Source organism: Nilaparvata lugens, chromosome 5, assembly GCF_014356525.2.
Source record: "Nilaparvata lugens isolate BPH chromosome 5, ASM1435652v1, whole genome shotgun sequence".
Lineage (NCBI taxonomy): Eukaryota > Metazoa > Arthropoda > Insecta > Hemiptera > Delphacidae > Nilaparvata > Nilaparvata lugens.
In genome coordinates, this window is record NC_052508.1 from 58,241,173 (window position 1) to 58,262,509 (window position 21,337).

The 21,337-nt window shown below is 33.4% G+C and overlaps 2 protein-coding genes across 2 annotated transcripts; one reads left to right on the forward strand and one right to left on the reverse strand.

Moving 5' to 3' along the window:
* The first annotated feature begins 1,535 nt into the window (after positions 1-1,535).
* On the forward strand, positions 1,536-11,679 carry LOC111044258 (transforming growth factor beta regulator 1). Its single transcript, XM_039428886.1, has 7 exons — positions 1,536-1,810; positions 3,783-3,894; positions 4,805-4,921; positions 7,335-7,489; positions 8,314-8,456; positions 9,320-9,551; positions 11,020-11,679. The coding sequence occupies exons 1-7, from the start codon at positions 1,703-1,705 to the stop codon at positions 11,176-11,178; spliced, it is 1,026 nt and encodes a 341-aa protein (XP_039284820.1). The 5' UTR covers positions 1,536-1,702; the 3' UTR covers positions 11,179-11,679.
* A 1,414-nt stretch (positions 11,680-13,093) lies between these two features.
* LOC111044259 lies at positions 13,094-17,789 on the reverse strand. Its single transcript, XM_039428891.1, has 3 exons — positions 17,218-17,789; positions 16,812-16,896; positions 13,094-13,466 (listed from the first exon to the last, which is right to left on the reverse strand). The coding sequence occupies exons 1-3, from the start codon at positions 17,257-17,259 to the stop codon at positions 13,162-13,164; spliced, it is 432 nt and encodes a 143-aa protein (XP_039284825.1). The 5' UTR covers positions 17,260-17,789; the 3' UTR covers positions 13,094-13,161.
* Positions 17,790-21,337: the final 3,548 nt, after the last annotated feature.

Consider the following 21,337-nt stretch of genomic DNA (forward strand, 5'->3'; position numbering starts at 1 on the left):
TTATCAGAGTAATATGTGAAGCAATCGATGAATAATTGTATCACAATTGAAGAATAGAATAAATGAATTAATTTGAAATAATAATTCACTTTCAAAAACGTTCCGTAGATCCGATGAATAGCGAAAAAACGTCCACACGAGGTTGCAATTTTAACAAAGTTTATCAGAGTAAATATGCGAAGAAATCGATGAATAATTGAATCACAATTGAAGAATAGAACAAACGAATTAATTTGAAGAATAACTCACTTTTAAAAACGTTTCGTAGGTCCGATGAAAATGGATAAAAGGTTTAGACCGAAGGCATAAATGCACCATCGACTAAGAATCATTGCAAAAGACAAGAAGATGCTACAAAGCTCGATGAAAGAAGGAAGATGCCGGATGTGTTTGAAACGTAGGTAAAACGTTTACAAACATATGGTGAAAAAGTAACAAATATCTAGAAAGTAAGATGCCTAAAGACAAAATAAATTCCAAAAAATCGAATAGTACAAATATTAAAATTGCAACGGCAAATAATCCGTTGAAAAAATACGAATAAAAGTATAGAAAACCAACTTGACTAAAGCAGTGTCAAAGAACCGTGAGTGTGACGTCACTGGTCAGCGCAGACAGACAAAATGATGACATGTTGTCTACGTAGTAGCGGAATGAGCAACAAGTGGACCGTTCCAATAAATGCTTTGTCAGATTTTACACTTGTCTTTAGCAAAGAAACTGTTCACGTTTCCATCATGTCTTTTTTCTTTTCTTTTAAGTACCATAGCCTCATATTATGGAACATTATAAAAGCGGAATTCCACATAAGAGACAAAAATGCATTCTAAAAATTCTCCCCATATAGTTGGGACTCAAGCCCTAAGGCTCAATCCACAATTAACACAAAAATTACCTATGGAGGTGCATAAGCAGTAGTAACCAATAACCTGAAAGGAAATTTTCATTTATGTTTCAAAGATAAGTAGGTTTTTGCGTTTAAATTGCAATATTCTGGTAAAGAAATGAAACACTAAATGTTTTTATTTTTAGATAAACACAAAACGAAAAACTCTACTGCACATGCGCATTACAATAGACTATAAACTCATAGAATCCCTTGTGAAATTTTGTGAACATGGTACCTATAAAAATCCATAATTATAGCTCAAACATAATATTTTAGTGTTATGTAATCCGATTAGCTTAACGCCATTCCACTTATGTTTGAAATAGACCATAATAAAAAGTATATAAACTCCGCTCGTTCTCGCTATTCCAGTTTTGTTTTTTTATGAATTAGGCCTAAGTTGTGCCGTTTGCACAGAAGTTAAATTTTTATCGTGATTAATTCCACAAGAACCAATCAGAGAAGCTGCCTTTCAAAAAAGCCTACTCTGATTGGTTCTTGTGAAATTAATCACGGTTAAAATTTAACCGGTTTTAGTATTGAAAAAACGTCCATCTGGAGCGCCAAGGGTGCCCAAAAGCGTTCAAGGCCAGGCGCAAGCGCAGTAGCGCAAGTATTCCTCGAGTAAGAAAGTTGTGCTTGGACACAAAATTGTATTAATCAATCATTGAGGTTATGTCTACCAATGAAAAATATTTATTTTAACGTCTTAGCTTGTAAGATACCATTGTTTTTCCAGTTTTATTCTGGTGGCTCTTTTGTTAATCTATTATATGAAAATTTCTTTTAAACTCCAGTGTACAACCCACAGAAATGTTCAATTGTGATTCAAAGAGAAAGTTTTTCAAATCGGAATCTGAGAATTTAGCGTATAAGAAAAAATACAAACGAATGAAAAGAATCATCAAAAGCTTTTTGTTTGTAAGTTCTTACTATATTGCTTTTTAGTTGTTGGCTTAGTAGATTTTTATCATTCAAATTATACATATTATTTTGTTGTGGTTATATTAGGCTATTATGCCAATTGATTGTTAAAATCATTCGTCGTTCTGTTTATTTTATCATTAATTGTCACTGTATTGTGGTCGAAATATTCACTTTCAGTAAGAATTTGACAATATATTGAGATTCAAAGCGTATTCCCAAGCAACTACTATACGACTAGCGGTGCTGTATTAAACGCTAGTAGACATAATTTATATAGACTACAATTATCCAGTAATAGGCCACAGCCGTTTATACAGTGCAGCTCAGCTACAAACGTCGCTTGTATAAACGTTCACATTGATAAAGTTTACTTGAATTCAAGTTTTGTATAAAATGAATGTATTTTGCAAAAGTTGAGTTTACAGAAACTTGAATCCACTATACCAATGTAGTAGACCCTTCTTCAAGTTTTGTAAATGTTGGACATGTTTGACTTTTAGATTCAACTTGAATCTTGAAAGTAAAAACCAACCTAAAAATGGGAATATGAGGTAAAAAAAGTTGTCAGTTAATGAAGAATGTATATAAACAACTACCTAGATAGAAAAGTATGAAGCAAAAAATGCATAAAAAGGAAGAAGAAAACTTGTGAGGTTTATTAGATTTTTTACTCTATAACTATATACTTTTACGGTTCAAGTAAACTTGACTTAAAGTTTTTAAAATCGTCCATCCAACTCAAACGTTGAAAAAACTTGAATTCAAGGAAACTTGACTAATGTAAACCCTGCTACTTACTCTAGCGACGACTCGAGACGCGCGCCGAGTGCAAATAACCTATGAATCCATTAGATATGGATCGTAAAAACAATATAGTAGCCAACACTTCCAGCTCATCTGCCGCCATAACGTTCATACCACATGAAAATCCAATGAAAAATTTAACCTAATTAATTTATTGGTTTTGTGCTCTAACCACGCAGCTCCAGTCGCTCGGCTCGTGTCTAAGAAAGTGCACATCAAGGCTAAATTTATTTTCTACTATCGGGTAACCCGTGCTCCTCAAGGGTTTAATTGAATATTTGATTTAATAAATACTTGGAGAATTTAAAATAGGTCTATACGGTAACTATCCTCGGTAAATTAAGCATATAATGCAACATTTAAAGTCAATCAGTTGAGTAGTTCAGGCGTGATGATCCATCATTACTGAATTTCCTATCCCATACGTGTGTAAGCCAATTCTTTCCTTTATTATAATATAGATTATAGATGATTCCCTGATAATATTAATCTCATTATTGGAAGAAGCTCGTGGTCAGCTCACAGAAAAAGCGTCACTATAAAAAAGTGACTGAGATAACAAGCTTTTGATTCATTGCAGTTTCCACACTTACCGTTCCGATTGTCGGCCGACATTTATCAACACTACACCGAGAATATAAAATCCACTGAAAATCAGTGGTTGATTGATTGATTGAGTACTTTATTTATGTAGATTACAATATATACTGGCTTATACACTTATATATACAATAGCTTACAATACAGCAAAATTATGGATGAATTTACAAAATATAAATTGAGAAAATGATAATTATTGAGCTGTATATAATATGAAAAAAAACAATTTGTAATAACTATAGATAAAAAATAGATAATATGTGGTTGGTGAAATATAAATAATAGTGTTTGGTGAGAATTAGCCAATTGAAAGACATACTGAGTGTCTTGGCGAAGAAAATCAGCTGACAATCGGTAGATGTAAAAACGGCGATTCTCACGTTTTAGGCTTTGTTGTAGGCCTTAGATATGGTGAAATCATGTAGAGTGTAAACTATTCTCTTAAAACAAATTTCCAGATAGAATGCTCTGATGTTAGATATTCAGATAAGTTATTACTGATACGTATACTGTATTATTCCTATGTCCTTGTATTTATTTTCCTTGATAATTTTTCTTTCAGCAAAATGCCGCGTTGTGCGACCAAGTAGCTCAAATGCAAGAAAGGATACTCATAGTGAAAGAAGAAAGAAACTTCCTGACCAGAAAACTGCAACAATTCCAAACTGCAGCGGGTATGTGCACGTACCTCGTTGGATCGGTTACAATTTATTATAGTTTTGTTAAGCTTGATTAGGTTTTCGTTGATCTTAATTCGAAATGATAATTTTTTTATCCATCCATCCATCACCAAGTGCAATGTATACACTTTCACTTCAATACCGAGATCTGCAGTTTTCAATTTCAAGTCGAAATTGAAGAATTTCTTCAATTGCTAGGTGAAGAATTTCAAGTCTAAGAACAATTTGTTTGAAATAAATTCGAGGAGCATCACTCGTTCTACTAGGTTTGTCTATTATCTATTAGGCTTATGTTCTCTTGAAATGTATAGTGATTGTATCCAATTACTGGTTCAGCTCACTTTCAGTTGTAGAATTTTTTGTGATATTTTTTGTGTGCACGAATAAAAGTTCTTCACTTATGGGCTATGGGGACTTTGCAACACAAATGTACACGGTACAACACACATGCACATGCCAAGATGGACAATATAGCAAGTAGCAACTCCTATGAGTCTGATATGGAAATAGAACAATTAATTTTAGTATATGTGTTTCTAAAAACTGGAAAATAATTATTTTTAGATGGCCTAAATAACAATCCAATCACTATTGAAGTTGGTTTTTAAAATATGTTGGATCTCACATAGTTCCCACAAGTTCCCGATCCCCCTGTTTTAGGCGGGCAGTAGATGCTATTTAATCTATCTATTTATTTTGAAGTACGATTAATTATTAATGGATATGGAAAATACATTAAATCAAATATTAATTTCTTTATTTGCCACGAATTCTTTATTTGTGACATGAAACCGTCACATATCTTACTCAGTTTAAGATTGAAAAATCGACTATTTTCTCGTAAATCCTCAAGTTTTTTTCTCGAGTATTATTTGTATCGTTCCATCTGTGATTTATTTTTCAGATAGTGAACACTCCGTAACTTCTCAGCAGTGCTCCGTGCCAGAAGTGTTATCTTCTCAGAACAATAGTAGCAGTAAAAAACCAGCGCCCAAAAAACGTGCCAACTCTGATACCACAGGTGATTAAAATAACCCCATTCCACTTCCCTTCAAGTTTATTATTACTTTTAGGTATATAATTTGTTCTATAAACAACGTTATTCAATTGAAATCATATTTCAGGGATTTCTTCATTCCACAATAGTCAATTCAATTCAATTCAAAAAGTTATTTATTTCATAAGTCGTACAAGCAATCACAGTGGTAGCCTACATCATAAAATAAAAATACAATTTACAATAAAAATAAGACAATGTCAGCACCACAGAAATGACAGCAGATATACAAATATATATTAAGAAATATTTACTCTCGCAGAGGCATTACTGCCTGTGTGCGAGAATGAGTCTAAGGTAGGAATAGGCATATATATATTTTGTAGTACTTGCATAGATCGGTTAAGCTTGTTGACATTTCAATAATAGTGACACTAAACCGAATTAGTAGTGAAGATGGTTTTATTTACCCTTGTCATTTGGATATTGTTATGAATTACTCTCCTTGTTGTATAATTATGAGTGATAGTATTAAATATGTCAGAATAGTTTTTGAATATGTATGTTGCCAAAGTTCTAATGTATAATTGCCTCACATCAAGCACCTCCATCTCCGTGAAAACCGCCTCAGTCGAGTAGTCCCAACGCCTCCCAAGTGCAGCCTTTAGAATCAGTTTTTGTGTAATGAATAGAGGATTCAAAATAGATCTGAATCCTCCTCCATAAGCTAGGATCCCTCCTTCAATAATTGATTGAACAAATGCGTAATGTATTGTTATGAATCATAGTTATTAGGGTGAAGAATATACCAGTATAAGAACGGGCGTATGTTGAGACGCACACAACGCAGCCCACACAAGTCACGTTTTACGGCACAAGGCACGCAGCACACGATTTTTTCACCAGCGTATGCTGCGGTACAACACACATGCACATGTCAAGATGGACAATATAGCAAGTAGCAACTCCTATGAGTCTGATATGGAAATAGAACAATTAATTTTAGTATATGTGTTTCTAAAAACTGGAAAATAATTATTTTTAGATGGCCTAAATAACAATCCAATCACTATTGAAGTTACAGATTGTTGCGTTGTTATTCTAAATTGTATTTATTTATCATTTACAATCAACTTAAAGACAAAGAAACAGACTACAGTTCAAAACTTCTTTTCATCCCAATTTCATAAAATTAATTGTCCAAATAAAGGTTATGTGTGTATCTTATTTTATTCAATTGTTCTTGAATCAACTTTCATAATATTTCAGCAATTTATGCGAGTTAACAAAAGTTCAAATCATCCCCTGAGACTCAAATGTTTGTTTTTTATTGTAATCTTGATTATTAACATCGTACAGAACAGAAATTTCATGCACCATCGCAATCATATATAGCCTATGTATGGTAGTCAGCTTACTATAGTGAGGTCCACGTTATAATGACAGTATTTGATTAACTTTGATGTTGCTATCCTTTCTATCATTTGACAAAGCAGGAATTACTATCCTTTTCTAGCTCCGCAACGATGCCAAATCTGTTTTTGGCAATGTAGAAATATAATTAATTAATGCAGAGAATAGGCAACGCTATTCTTCTATCTTTATCCACTGTCATTATAAAGTGGACCTGACTGTAGCACTACATTTCAGTGTCCACAACCTAAAATTTGTGAACATGCGTTGCATTTGCTATAAAATGTGTATGTGTGCTACAAAATGTGACATGCCGACCCACGCGTGTGTCAGACACATACACGCATGCGTCTCAGCATGCGCGGCGCCATTAGGACACATGGCAGCACAGTTTTCTGCCCTGTGTTGTGCTGCGTTGCGTGCGTCTCAGCATACGCCTGGCCTAAGGGTGGTCAGAAACATTAAACGACAAACAATAAAGCCTAAGGACCTTTATACAGATGAATTTCAAACCCTTTATTGATGAAGCGGGCGCACACGTGTGATAATAAAGTTGAGCCAATATTCAATAACCTATAATAGACTAGCACATTTCGACTTGATGAACTTCAATTTATTTATTTTTTTGCTGAGGGTGATGCCCACATGAGCGTGCTAGGCTTGTGCGTGGGAAATAAGGTGTATGATAATGAGAGATAAATGGACCTACAGTTTTAGGTGGGTTCCGAACCACCGTGAAGCGATTCTACAACTCATGAATCATATTCAGAGGTGTTGGCTCAAGCGGTCACCCTTCCAACGGGAGTATCAGGCGCATTGTTCTTAACATTTCTAAGCGATAGCTTATCAGCGCAACCACTAAGTCAAACCGCTCCCAAAAGGAACCCCAAAACTGATAAAGACAAACTGTGAAAAAACGTCATTCAGATAGCTCCTTTGTCTTTCTATAAAGTATTCAATATTCCATCAGAGTTGAAGAGCTTTTGAAAATTCCGATTTACTTTAGAACAATATAATGTTTCAGATCGAAGTTCAATGAAGATGAAGAAGCCTATATCATCAAAAGTATCACAATCAGTGAAAAAGAAGAAGCTTGTTGCCCCTATTCCTTTGGATAACTGCGGCAGGCCAATATTCCCCATCCATTTGGGTGATCTCAAAGTACACAGCATTGGAGAAGTAAGTGCAATCAGATCACTCATCAATTTAGAACCTTACTACTAAAATATGTTAGCCAACATGTTAGTATTTTTTCAATTGTGCATTCGAACAACTAAGTACCGAAATCTGCAACTTTGTGCCTGTTATAACTAGAAATAATTCTGTATCAATGGCTATTATCCTCACACTGAATCCTTTTTGGAAGCTCTCTTTACTCATTGATTGCAGTTTCGGAAGGATGGACCATTTTAGTATACTGTACTTAGAATTTAATATATTTGTAGGGCCTTTTTTCATTTCGCCAATTTCGCCAAACTTTACGCATATGCACAATGCACATGATTCTCAAGTTGCTTTTGTCTGGCTATTTTTCTTTGTTCCTATCTGTCAAGTATCAGCTATTATTTTAAATGTATTGATTTTTTACCGATTAATTTGGTGGGCATTTTAGATGTGAATGAAACTTGACATTTGAATAGAAATGTGGCTATTCCTGTACTCATTACAGAACAGGAAATTGAGTTTTCGCATAATAATGGGAAAGTAGGTCTTGTGAAAGAATATCGAAATAATTAAATTTTATATATTTTTAAAAAATTACTCTGTATGATATTTCCATCAACTTTTAGACGTTCATGTGTGGAATTTATGTATTGCAATGCAATAGTCGTGATAAACAACAAAAATCCTGTTGTTGTAAAATCTACAGTGCACTTAAATGCGTAGGTTATCATCCTTATTTAAGCATTATTTGAGGAAATTACATGATAATGAATTATTTAATAAAAAATCCCACTTTCCTTATTTTGTTCATCTCTAATATCCTTCTTACCTTTGCATAGGTATCTGACAGACCGGAATTTCACAATGAAGACTACATTTTCCCGATTGGATATTGCTCTACCAGGCAGTACGGCAGTGTCAACGACCCAGAAAAGAGTTGTGTCTACACATGCAAAGTCATGGATGGAGGTGCTCAACCAAGGTTAATAATTAATTCATTGAATAATTGATTGATTTAAATTACAATTTCGAGAGCAGCAAAAATATCATACGGTCCACAATAGTTCTTTGAAAGTGAGAATTGTGATATTAATTGAAATTTGATAGAATAATATTTTTTTATTGTAGTTACTTCTGAGGTCATCAGTAGCATTACCTTGGTAACACAAATATTTACACAAATTCTTACACACTTGATAAAAACAAATTGAGTTTGTCACAATTATAAATATGTTAAACTATTGTGATTTCTGTACAATTGTTGAACAACCTTTTCAAATTGAAATATTTGACATTGCTTTCATATTATTTCGAGCAGTCAACCTAAATCTCTTTTTGAGCTAAGGCACTTTGTTTCAAAGTGTCACACTTTGAAGCGAAGTGAAAATTTAACTATTAGCTATTATCAAGTGTTTCGTCATGGAAAACAACATAGATTTCAATTTATTTTGGTATGCCAGAATAAAGAATTCAATAAGAATTCAATTCAAAAAGAATTGAAATAATTCAATTTTTTCATGTTTAGTAAATGATACCAAATTTGCAATAGCCATACATAACAATAGAAATACAACTTACATACAATCAAATATACTACACAATTTTCCATCTATTTCTACAAGACTACTTGAAAGCTTTATTTTATAGAAATGGTGCGAGGTCTTTTAGTTTGTTTGGTTAGTTAGTTGTTTTTTAGTTATGAGGGCAATAATGAGATGTAGTTCCTGGTGCCATCAAATTTGTATATTTTTAAATAAATAACTAAAAGTAATGGTATAGCTAAAAGTAATGGCCAGTTGCGAGTCACTAGATCCGAGTTTCTATTGAATGTTTGGTGGTGTGCAGGTTTGAAATAGTGACAGACTCGCTGGTGGACGAGCCGATAGTGAGCTGGAACATTGACGAGGCGCACAGTCGACTGCTGCAGCTGGTGAACCGCTGCGTCGGCGCAGACGTGGTGTCGGTGAGAGGTCGCGGTGCTGACTTCTTCGGCCTGTCGCATCCCACCATCCACCATCTCATACAGAGCTCGCTCGGCGCACGCAAGTGTCACGGCTACGTAGCCACCAAATTCGAGGTACCCAACAATCACTCGTTTATTCACAGTATCTGAATTGTACAAGGTGACGACCTACAATTATTTCGGTTCAAAGTTTTCCAGTTTTATTCGAAATTTAGATTTTTTTGAATAATTGTTTGTAATTCTGTGAGATTTACTTATTCATTATATCTATTATTGTCTGAAGATTTGTTTGTTTTTTGAAGTGTAAATTGTTATTTTAATAAGTGATAGTAGCTTAACCTACATTTCGATTTGAACTGTAGTATACATTTGAAAAGGGACAGTTTTGGGCATAAGCCTGTGGTGCCTGCTCACATAAGTGTAATAATTGCCCATGACTGAATAAATAAATAAATTAACGGCAACTTGAAAAAAACATACAAGAGTGAGAAGGCAAAAATAATTTTATCGGATGTATTTCATTATTTATTTGTATAAAGAAAATGAACTCTTTGTACTGATAAATTAAGAAATTATGGTTACTAAATACAAGATGTGCGAATTTTTATTTGTTAACATGAATTTTACTGTATAAATTCATAGAATACATCATGAGCATCATGTATTAGAACTAATATGAAGATTAGTAAAATTAGAAGTAGCGCGCCTTTTTGTTTTTCATATCGTTTTTCCATTTTTTATCAGGCTACTTCAATAGTAATGTAACTTCCAATAGATGATGATGCGAGAAAGAAAGGACTATCTAGGGGTGTAAGGTCTATCAGAAAATATATTGGATGAGTGAAAATTCAGATACATAAGTCACTATATGAATTACTGTGTTCAATTAAGCACTCAATCCTATGAAAACCATTCTCGGCATCGGTCTCTACAGTACAGTGTTTTTAAAATTTTAATATCAAAAGTAATATAATTTTGTTGAAAGCTAGAGAACATTGTCCATTTTTGTTTGTAATTTGACTGCAATCTATCACTTTGGTTAATGAAAAGTTCAATTCTAGCTTAAATTAATACGTTGAAGTTTGACACTAAAGGGGTATTCACTCCTTCACAGTCTAAGTGAGCAATGCCCATGCACTGTTTCTTTCAGTATCACTCTTGCTACATTTAAACGAGATCTGAAGGCTTCTTCCTTTTTAATGAGTTGTAGAGCTTGGATGGTCAGATGATTATGTAGAGTCTCTTCATGGTTTCTGACAGCCTTTGTGATCATACATCGACTGCTTCCATCTGTAGGTCCCTGTGGAGATCCGAGTTTCTGACAAAGTATGGAGCATTGATAGCATTCCTCAAATCCTTGTTCTGGAATTTCTGGATGGTGTTGATGTTACTTTTCCTTGCACAGCCCCACAGCTGGATGCCAACATTGTCCATAATCCTTTTTTGGAATTTGTATGTGTGACCTCATGATTTGTACTTCTGTGTTTCTACAGTGCTCTTCTGTATATCGACTAATTTTTGTAACTGAATCTTATTTTTAAATGCAATTTTGCTCACTATAACTTTCGATTGCAATTGACAGGTTTGCCGATCATTAAGTGATAGCGCCGCATCAGATGAACTGATGGAAGCGACGTTGAATTTCGCGGCTCTCCAGCGCAGCATCACTTTCTCGAAATCGCATTTGGAAACGATGATCATGATCAAGGAAGAACCAGAAGAGACCGTTCTAGGGTGGTGATTGGTCAACAAAGTTCACTTCAAAGTGCCAGTACAAACAAGAATTGGCTTTTGAGTGAAGTGTCATACTCACAATCTTCTGGCTATGACTGAAACCACCACCTAGGGTTCAACGGGTTTTCCTTTCAGATTTCAGAATTATAAAAGTCAGTTTGTGAGTTTTGGGCTATGAAAATGAAGATAAAAATACTCTTTATTACGCACAGTTGTTTCATAGGGAGAGTTTAGGTAGAGTTGGGCATAGATTATTTTCATTTTCCAACAAGGTTATCAAGGTACTATCACAGGAAGGACTATCAAGCGGTCCAGGATCTATCACAGAATGATTTATAATGTTCAAGCACTTATCAGTTCAGTGGTTTTCCAATTTTAATATCAAAAGTGATATATACTATATCGTACTTTTGTTGATAACTAGAAACTCACTCTTCAATTATTTAAACCAGTCCCATCACAATTAAAATTTTGATTTGATTTTTCTAGTTACTAAAACCTGTCTTTCTAAAATAAAATCATCTTTCTAACATTGCCATTCAAATCAATTTTTTTTCATGTAGGGATTCATTCATTCATATAACCTTTTTTCTAGTCACCAAAACCTATCTTTATGAAAATAAATTCTCTTTCCAATATTTGTTTCAATTATTCCAAGTTCAACTTTGTTGTAATATAATATCCTTTTTATTGACCAGACCAATTTGATCTACCTTTCAATTTATCATGTGAAAATATGCTACTGTAATAATTTTTAGTTGTTCCATCTTCTTTGATGTATAAAATTAAAGCGTCTGATTAATTTGTATACATCGTATTCAGTATTTCGTGATTATTAAATATAGCATGAATTTAAATAAAAAGGCGTTTTCATTCTCCTTTGTATTATGTCAGTAACAGTTTAACAATGTGTACATCATTAGTTACTTTGTACCTAACCGTGAAATCAGAAAATGCTGGCTTTCAGAATTATCAACCGTAGCTAAGCGACAAGGTCCTGTTCGACTCAATCTCCAGATACCTACGTCAAATCCTGCTATACGTCTTATTCGCCCGGAAATTGGACTAAACGGGCAGCTAGCATAATAATACATAGTACAAGTTATATAAATACATATAATACATAAATTACAAGTTTTATAACACATAACAATACATGCATTTCACATGAATGAAGCTTATTTGACTCGACAGCCAAAATGTGGTTATCTGGCTGCCCGCCCTAGTCAAATAGCCAGCCGAAGGAACATCTGTTAAGCGAGACTTAGTCACTACATTAATTAATTTGTGAAGGAACCTTATTTAGGACAATATTACTTTATAAAAATTCGATAGGGCACCAGATTTGGGTTCACAGCCTCTCCTGTAAATAAGTAAATGAATAAAATAGAAAAAGTAAAAGAATATGCTGAAATTGTGATTTCCAGGTTTAGAGGAGTACATCATTTGAGATAAAATGAAAGACAAAAATATTGTCAAAACCACAGATTTCTTGAAAATTTCTCCAGAAAGCTGTAATTTTGACAATATTTTAGTATTTTATGTAATATGAACAATTACCACAATATTAACTTCTCAAATACGCAGAGAGTACATTTAAAAGATAGAAGTAAGATTTATTGTACCGTATTTGTTTTCATCGGTAAAGTGAAAACAAAGGAAATCTCAGATTGTTGGACTGAATGTACTTTCTAATTAACAACTATTGAACAGAAGGTTGATCGTTTTCTAATATAAAAGATTTTTCCATACAGTCTTAGATCACTAATTTATTAAAAATTGTTGTGGAAGGCATAATAATTCAAGAATTGAATTTCGTATATAATTTATTTTGAATTGGGACAAAATTTATCCTTCTAATAATTTATATTCTCATTAATATAATATTACTAGAAACAATTTTATGAATAATGTAGATGAAATCGTTTTAAAACTGTATATAATGAGGTCATGGTTACATGAATTTTGTAATTTTGATCAGTATAATAATTTATTTACCATTCTCATTGAATTGAAAGCATTTGTTATCATCTTTTCTGCGAGTATTGCTTCTGTGATCCTCGGTGAAGTTGAAGGGATGTTTGACACCCGTGTTGCATCTGTGCTGTTGACAGAAGAAGGGTTTGTCCTCCAAGGGATCTTCGGTCTTTGTTTTGCAGCACTTGTTTGGCGCAGGCGAATTATTATTAGCGCCACTTTCGGCCAGCTCGGTCAGCTTGTATTCTTGCTCATTTTCTGGAAACAGTCTGAGTACTTTGGGAAACCCATCCTCGATGTATTCATTTGTGTCCGATTCTGCAAAACAGATTACTTATGTCATCCAATCCAATAAATAGTGTATAATAATAGTAGTAATAATAATAATATGATATGGCCCTGTAACTATGAATTTATACGAAATTTATTGTATTTTGCAAGTAGGCTACATTTTTAATGATGAAATTTTACGCTGTAGCTAACCAATATATATCTCCTACTGTTGAAATAAGGGTAAGGCAATTTCTTTGTGCTATGCAATTAAAAATATACTGTGCACCTTTCCAGGAGAAACACCACTATTCACCGGTAAAATTCCTATTTAAAAATAATGGTTTCCTTTGGTAAAAACTATGTATTCTCATGGAGAAGAATGCCAACTATTGCTTCTAATACTTACATAAAGCAAGTATTATTTCTCAAAAAAATGAATTTCTCAAGAACAAGTTTTTACTTGCATAAAATTGAGTAATGATTTATAAATCACACTCGCCTTTAATGCCCCGTACTCTGCATAAACTAGGAAGAATTTGCAAAGGATCGCACATTTAGGCAAAGTAAGCTTTTCAACCTAAACGCACGGTAGATTTCAATTCAACAGAGTTGAAAGCGGTGAAAAGTCTAAGATTGGTTAAAATGCATTGAGCTCTGATTTACATACCGCAGCTGAAAACTGATTTTAGACCTACGTTCATAGTGTTGTCAATTCGTTGGGTATTATGCATTATACTTGTATATTTATGCAATAAACACATTATAGGTAACTGTCCTACGCTATTATTTCTTTTATTAATATTAAAAGAGAGTATGACCAATATGAATTTTCACAGCGGGCCTAAAGTAATAAAAGGAGAAATTACCCCTTGCCAATAAAATTTTAATATCTACCAAAAAACCAAACTAATACTGTATTACAAGTGGGATTCAATATTTGTTTTAAATATTTTCAAATTCCTTTTTTATAGTTTCTGTTTACATGCAAGTTTTACATATTTATGTAAATGATAATAATGACAGTTTTAGCGGCAGAGGAATGTCAATAATTAGGTTTATAAGTTATAGTCCAGTCACTATATACATTGGTGCATGCAATTTATATTGTAGTTCTGATTTTTTAATATATTGCTGGGGTACATAAGAGAAGTCCAGAACCAATTTCATCATGCAAAATTTCCTTGTGCTAGATACAGAGTGGCCCAAAAACCTCGTATTTTCGGCTCATTTTCCAGTTTTCAGCTATTTCTGCCAAATCTCGTAATCGGACAGAAAAATTTGCTCTCGCCTTTTTTCTGGATTATAAAATACTGAATAAAATGAGATCATTCGGAACTCTCTATCTCCAATGAGTAATGAGTTATGGGTTTTCAAAAATGAGTGAAATTTGATAAAAAAAATCAATTTTGAAGAATTTTAGTTTTTGATCAACAATATCTTCCGATTGTCACCATTTAGATGTATAATTCAATATCCCTCTAGGCGTATTTTTGTGCTCTACAATCTCAGATCAGGTAGAGCGCTCCATCTCATATAGATTTACAGGTACACCTGACAACAATGTTCCTTGTATTGTGAAAAACACCAAATTTTCAACTTCAACCATCATCACCAACTACATTGTCCTCACATTGATATTTCGCACAATGACATGAGTTCATAAGAATATTTTCTATGAGAATCACCCATTGGATGCACTTCATTTCGGTATTTCCTAGTGGAGAGGCGCGCTTAAGGACACCTCAAGGATCAAAATTTCAAACACTTATAACAACTTTTGACACAATGCTCAGATTTCATCGTACTACATTTCATTCTTCTTGGCTTTTCAAGGCGGTCCAAAATCATGCATCATAAGTCAAATTCGGTCGAAAAAATGGGCTGTTTATTGTTGAGTGTACTTAAGCCCATATTCCAATACACAAAAAAATGGCCAATTTCTATATTCAAAGCTGTATGTCTTGAGAAATACTTCTGATAAAATTTGCAAATCTAGTGAGGATGTGAAAATTGTCCCCCGCTACCCACTCCAATGAATAATACTTTCGATTCCAATACAACTCGAAAGTTACAGAAGATGTTAAAAATGGCGATTTCAGTTTTTACATTTTTTCGTGATTTTACTGTTGATCATGAGTTTCTAAATCGAGTCTGATACATCATAGAAACTCACGATTGATTCCAAATTGTAGATAAATTCATCCTCTACTAGCTCAGTTACCTAAAATCCATCTTGAATAACTTTTCCTAGAACTGCCTAGAACTCCTGATCATAGAACTGCCAAAATCGTTAATATGAGAAAGATATCTATAATTTCCGATTTTTTTCAACAATCGAATCTCACTTTACAAACATATTTTTCCATGAATCGTTTACAGCAGATGGAAGAGAAAATTCTATTGTACATTTCAAGATCAAGTAATGATTTTTATAATAAGGGGTTACAGAGATACATAGCTTTGAATATAGAAATTGGCCATTTTTTGTTTATTGGAATATTGGCTTAAGTACACTCAACAATAAACTGCCCATTTTTTGACCGAATTTGACCTATGATGCATGATTTTCGACCGCCTTTAAAAGCCAAGAAGAATGAAGTGTAGTACGATGAAATCTGAGCATTGTGTCTAAAGTTGTTATAAGTGTTTGAAATTTTGATCCTTGAGGTGTCCTTAAGCGCGCCTCTCCACTAGGAAATACCGAAATGAAGTGCATCCAACGGGTGATTCTCATAGAAAATATTCTTATGAACTCATGTCATTGTGCGAAATATCAATGTGAGGAAAATTTAGTTGGTGATGATGGTTGAAGTTGAAAATTGGGTGTTTTTCACAATACAAGGAGCATGTTGTTGTCAGGTTTACCTGTAAATCTATATGAGATGAAGCGCTCTACCTGTCAGATTGTAGAGCACAAAAATACGCCTAGAGGGATTTTGAATTATACATCTAAATGGTAACAATCGGAAGATGTTGTTGATCAAAGACTAAAATGCATCAAAATTGATTTTTCTTTTCAAATTTCACTCATTTTTGAAAAATCATAACTCAGTTCTCATTGGAGATAGAGAATTCCGAATGATCTCATTTCATTCAGAATTTTATAATCTAGAAAAAAGGCAAAAGCAAATTTTTCTGTCCGATTACGAGATTTAGCAGAAATAGCTGAAAACTGGAAAATGAGCCGAAAATACGAGTTTTTTGGGCCACTCTGTATCTAGCACAAGAAAATTTTTCAAGAAGAAATTGGTTCTGAACTTCTCTTATGTACCCAAATAATATATTAAAAAATCAGAACTACAATATAAATTGCAAGCACACCCCCTTTTTCATGTCTATATTGACTGGACTATTAATCACAATTGGACATCCAAAGTATTTTTACGGTACCTCTGTTGATTTTGTCAAGTGAATACTTATTCTCTGATTCGGATTGAGAAATGATTGTCTCGCTTTGGACCTTGAAGCAATGAAGCTGTGAAGAATAAAAATATTCTAATAATTATAAATATAGAATAATTTGTTTACTATTCATACAAAAACTATTAAATAACATAAGAGTACAACAGGCTATTCCAAAATTGTTTTTTAAATTGTAACATAATTCTAGTCAAAAAGGTACTTAATTGGAGATCATGTGCAGTATTAGTTCAAATATCAATCATGACATAAAAATATTCTGGGGTACCTTCTTTTTTTATATAATAGATTAGTTGACTCAATAGATTATTATAAAATGAGGTATAATATTACAAAAATTTACTATACACTTGTATGTTCCAAACACTTTACTCACCAATATAAGAGAAGTGATAGAGTAAAACACAATTGTATACATGGTCAATCGTATAAAACTCAGATAATATCGTGATTACACGACAAAGATTCAAAATAAAACAAATTGGTTATGTTATCGTTCCATCCTGTTAAAATTAAAAAAATTGTAGTGGGCTTTGCAAGAAGCTATTCCAGCTGGACATAGAATCTAGTGAGAAGAAAATAAGAATAAATATAGCCTACTGTTATGTAGGCCTATGAAAATAAAAGTAACTGATTCACAGTATTCTTTTAAAAATTGAATACATTTTATTTATTAAAAAGTTGACATGTAATTTATCTAACTCAGATTTAATATCATTTTGTTTTTTATTCTAGATAGAAGTGACATAAAACGTTATTCAATACTTCTTCAGTTCTTTTTATGTGAACAAGATGTTTGATACACATCTCTCCACCCATAATACATCAAGTAGAATTTATAACAGTGTCGATGCATAGGTAACAAAAATACAGTGGTTACAGAAATACTAATTTGTTGATAATTTATTTAATTTGAAGACAAATTTAACTTGAATACTAATTTATTTTTATTCTAAAAAACGATACTCCTGCGACTATTTGGTCCATCAAACTGATCAGAGATAAATTATTTGTGATGCCTTAGAAAAGATACGTTGTAGACTTAGAATTAATGGATGGATTACACATTGCATTATTAACCTACATAGAATTGGATCGGTAATGATTTTACATTATTTGTTGGTACTTGGGAGCTGAGAGGAAATTCGCATTTTGAGAGAAAACTGAGTTTTCATTGGGAAACTGGGTTTCCAATTATTGTTATAGCATGCAATGTTATTAAGAATCAAAGTCAGAAACAGATTTAACTTAGTCCAAAAATGTCCCAATCATAGTAATAGCTTGCAACGTTATTGAGAATCAAAGATAGAAACGAATTTAATATCGAAGAAATTATGAATGAAAAACAGGAGAGTAACATTGATCCATAGTAGTCTACTGGGATGAAAAGATTTGCGATGTTGAAAATTTGCTTCATTGGAAGGTAGTTAGAAGGGTCGTGAAACAGAGTTGCACTTGAAGAGCTCTAGGCCGTGGCTTGCTTTGTTTGTTAGGGGGGACATGATAATGATGTCCCTTGCAGCCGCGCGGAGCTCCAAGCGGTACCGTAGTCAGCACTCAGCAGTCGACAGTCAGCGGTGGAAGAAGAAACAACCCTCGATCCTCGCGGATCTGTTCAGCGGCTGGTGGATGGGGGTGTATTGATCACTGCCAGTAATGCCAACCCACCGTCGGCAAATGTTCCCACCTACCCCAACGCATTTTCGTCAGTCGCTTAGTGCGTGCACGAGCAGGCTGCTGATCATCACACGCATCATAATCATCACAACACTCGTCCTGCTCGATTGGCCTTTCAATTTATTTGCTCCTACTTCATGAATGTTGCTTGCTCCTATCTCATGAATGTTGTCTATTCTTGACTCTTTCTCTGATTGATAGCAATGTAGATGGAAGAAATAGTTTTGTTCGTGCTAAAAGGATACTATGAGGCTCTCATCCTATTGAAATTATGTTTCAAAAGTTGAAATTATCTATAATATAATAAAGGAAAGAATCGGCTTATGCTTTCAGGGGATAGGAAAATCACGAATGACGCATGAATGAACTACTCAACTGATTAACTTGAAATTTTGCATATCGATTCTCGATTTACCGATGATGGTTATAGACCTATTTCAAATTCTTCAAGATCTCAGTAGGTTTTTAATTAGACCCTTGTGGAGCAGGGGTTGCCTACTGATAGTCAATAAATTTGAATTTAAAATTCAATTTCATGAATTCTACCAGAACATAGATAAAACCAATAAACTATTTTGAAATATATACAAAAAATTGAATAGAACTAATTTAAAAAAAAATTCAATCTATTCATTTATTAACAATCATCAATTACAGAATTCCATATGAACCAATAAAAGACATTCGCTCAAAACTATTTCTATGTTTACGTTTACCACATAACAATTCATGTTTTTGATAATAAATACGAAATAGTGAGTCCATCATGATTACGGTTACTCAATTATGATACTACTCATATTTACGGTTACTCATATTTTTATGATGAGAAATAAGAATCAGAATCACATAAGTTCATCATTCTAAAGAAATTGGACTTACTTTTCTCAAATTAACCAATTTTCAGATCATTTTTCATCAGCCAATTTAGATTTTGACACGAGATGTAATAAAATTTTAATAAAATTCATTTAATTACTATTTAAAAATAATTTGTTACAATTGATACGTACTAGCAACCAGAATTGAACTAACTACAGAATAAAACGTGGAAAATCGTTTTGCTACCAGGGCAATAACTATACTAAGATGCTTCAGAGCTGTGGGAGAGGAAATGGACGTTTTGAAAATGATCGTAGATTCGGGAATTACCTACCGTACCTGAAATTTATAAAAAAATAGGTCAAATAATGCCTTGAAATATGGCAAAATATTTCGAAGAAAAGAAAACTCATATTCCAATTCCATTTTCGAAAAGAGACTTTCATTCTAGACTTTACTGAACTTGTCATTAGACAATACTCTAGACATTACTTATACTTCTAAGATGTGAAAACACTCATATTTCAATTTCATTTTCGAAAAGAGACTTCCATTCTAGACATTACTTCACTCTTGTGGAAAGAGTTTGGGGAAACTCTTGCCGAAGTATTCAAGAGCCGAGCTATTTTTCGTATGAGAAGCTTTTCGGTGAGAAGAAGGCATAGGCGCACTCTTGAACTTTCCCAATCTTTCAACCGTAAGGTGCTTTCCTTCAATTTCTGTTTAGAAAAGCTGCTCCAAACAAGTCTCAATAATAGGTTCGTCATTTTCAGCTCCTCTTTCCTCCAAGTGCGCTTGTTCGCTTTCATTGCGACATTCGTTCACAACTTATCCTACTTCAACTATTCCTCTACTCCCTAAGGGGATAGACGAACAACAACTTTCCCGTTTGACGAGAAAATCTAAGGCTGAATTCTCCGGGGAACGGGGAAACAGACACGTACAGTAGCTACTACTTTTGATTCTGTCAACATGACATCAACTCTAATACAATAATTATTATTATGATGATGATTATGACGATTAGGCTTCGATGATGGTGACGATGACTGAAGGTTTTCTTACTTTACAATACTCAAACCATTTGATGATTTGATACTTGATTATCTGCCAAGTTACAAATAATGAATGAGAAATGTTATTTGAGAATATTATGGAAGAGAATATAACTTATGCTGTACAACGAGTGATGAAAGTATGCATTATTCATCAGTCATGTTTTGGCAGAATGCTGATTTTAATGTTTGATGAACTTCCAAATAATGACTATAGATCACAATTCCTTTAAAAATCCCTCTAAACTTATCTAGGAGTAATAATCTTTTTTAAAAATATTGATGATTGAACTGGAAACATGCTAGCATGATCATTGGCTATTCAATGAGTCAATGAATTTTCTTTCGCTAAAAAATTATTCTGTCACAAGAGACAGGAACATCAGAATACCGTACACAATAAATAATATAAAATATTTCCATAGTCTAAATAAGCATATAGATAAGCTTAGATCTGTGATTCTACACGTGAAGGCCCATTCACCGACAAAGCTAAGCTTATGCACTTTTGCATTGACTTGTTTATATAGACGTACAATTAAAATCTTACTACCTCTGAAAACGTATCGTATTCAGGGCTACTTAATTTCTTATTTGTAAAATAGCACCATAGTACCCTTTTCGTTGGAAACTTTGTTTTTAATTTGTTATTTTATGTTAAAAAGTTCTCAAAAAGGGTACTATGGTGTTATTTTAGAAATAATTCAACAACCTATTGAAAACTGAGAGAACAGTGTCATCAATAAAAACGATATGGTAATGGAAGGAATAACGTCTTGATTCATTCATGGCAGGGCGCGACTCATTCACTTTATATTTTCATTCATTAATCTTGATGAATCAGCTGATATAAAGAGTGCAAGAGTATGTGCAACTTACAGATTGAAGTTTGAAGCATCACCTTGCTTGAGAGGTATTTATTATTTGGAGGGTAGTATTGAT

Coding starts and splice junctions, on each gene's coding strand:
- LOC111044258 (XM_039428886.1), top strand. CDS start 1,703: ATGTTCAATTGTGATTCAAAGAGAAAGTTTTTCAAATCGGAATCTGAG. Junction 3,895..4,804: donor ACAATTCCAAACTGCAGCGG/GTATGTGCACGT, acceptor TTTATTTTTCAG/ATAGTGAACACTCCGTAACT. Junction 9,552..11,019: donor ACGTAGCCACCAAATTCGAG/GTACCCAACAAT, acceptor TGCAATTGACAG/GTTTGCCGATCATTAAGTGA.
- LOC111044259 (XM_039428891.1), bottom strand. CDS start 17,259: ATGTATACAATTGTGTTTTACTCTATCACTTCTCTTATATTG. Junction 16,897..17,217: donor CTATCACTTCTCTTATATTG/GTGAGTAAAGTG, acceptor TATTCTTCACAG/CTTCATTGCTTCAAGGTCCA. Junction 13,467..16,811: donor ACTTGACAAAATCAACAGAG/GTACCGTAAAAA, acceptor TCTGTTTTGCAG/AATCGGACACAAATGAATAC.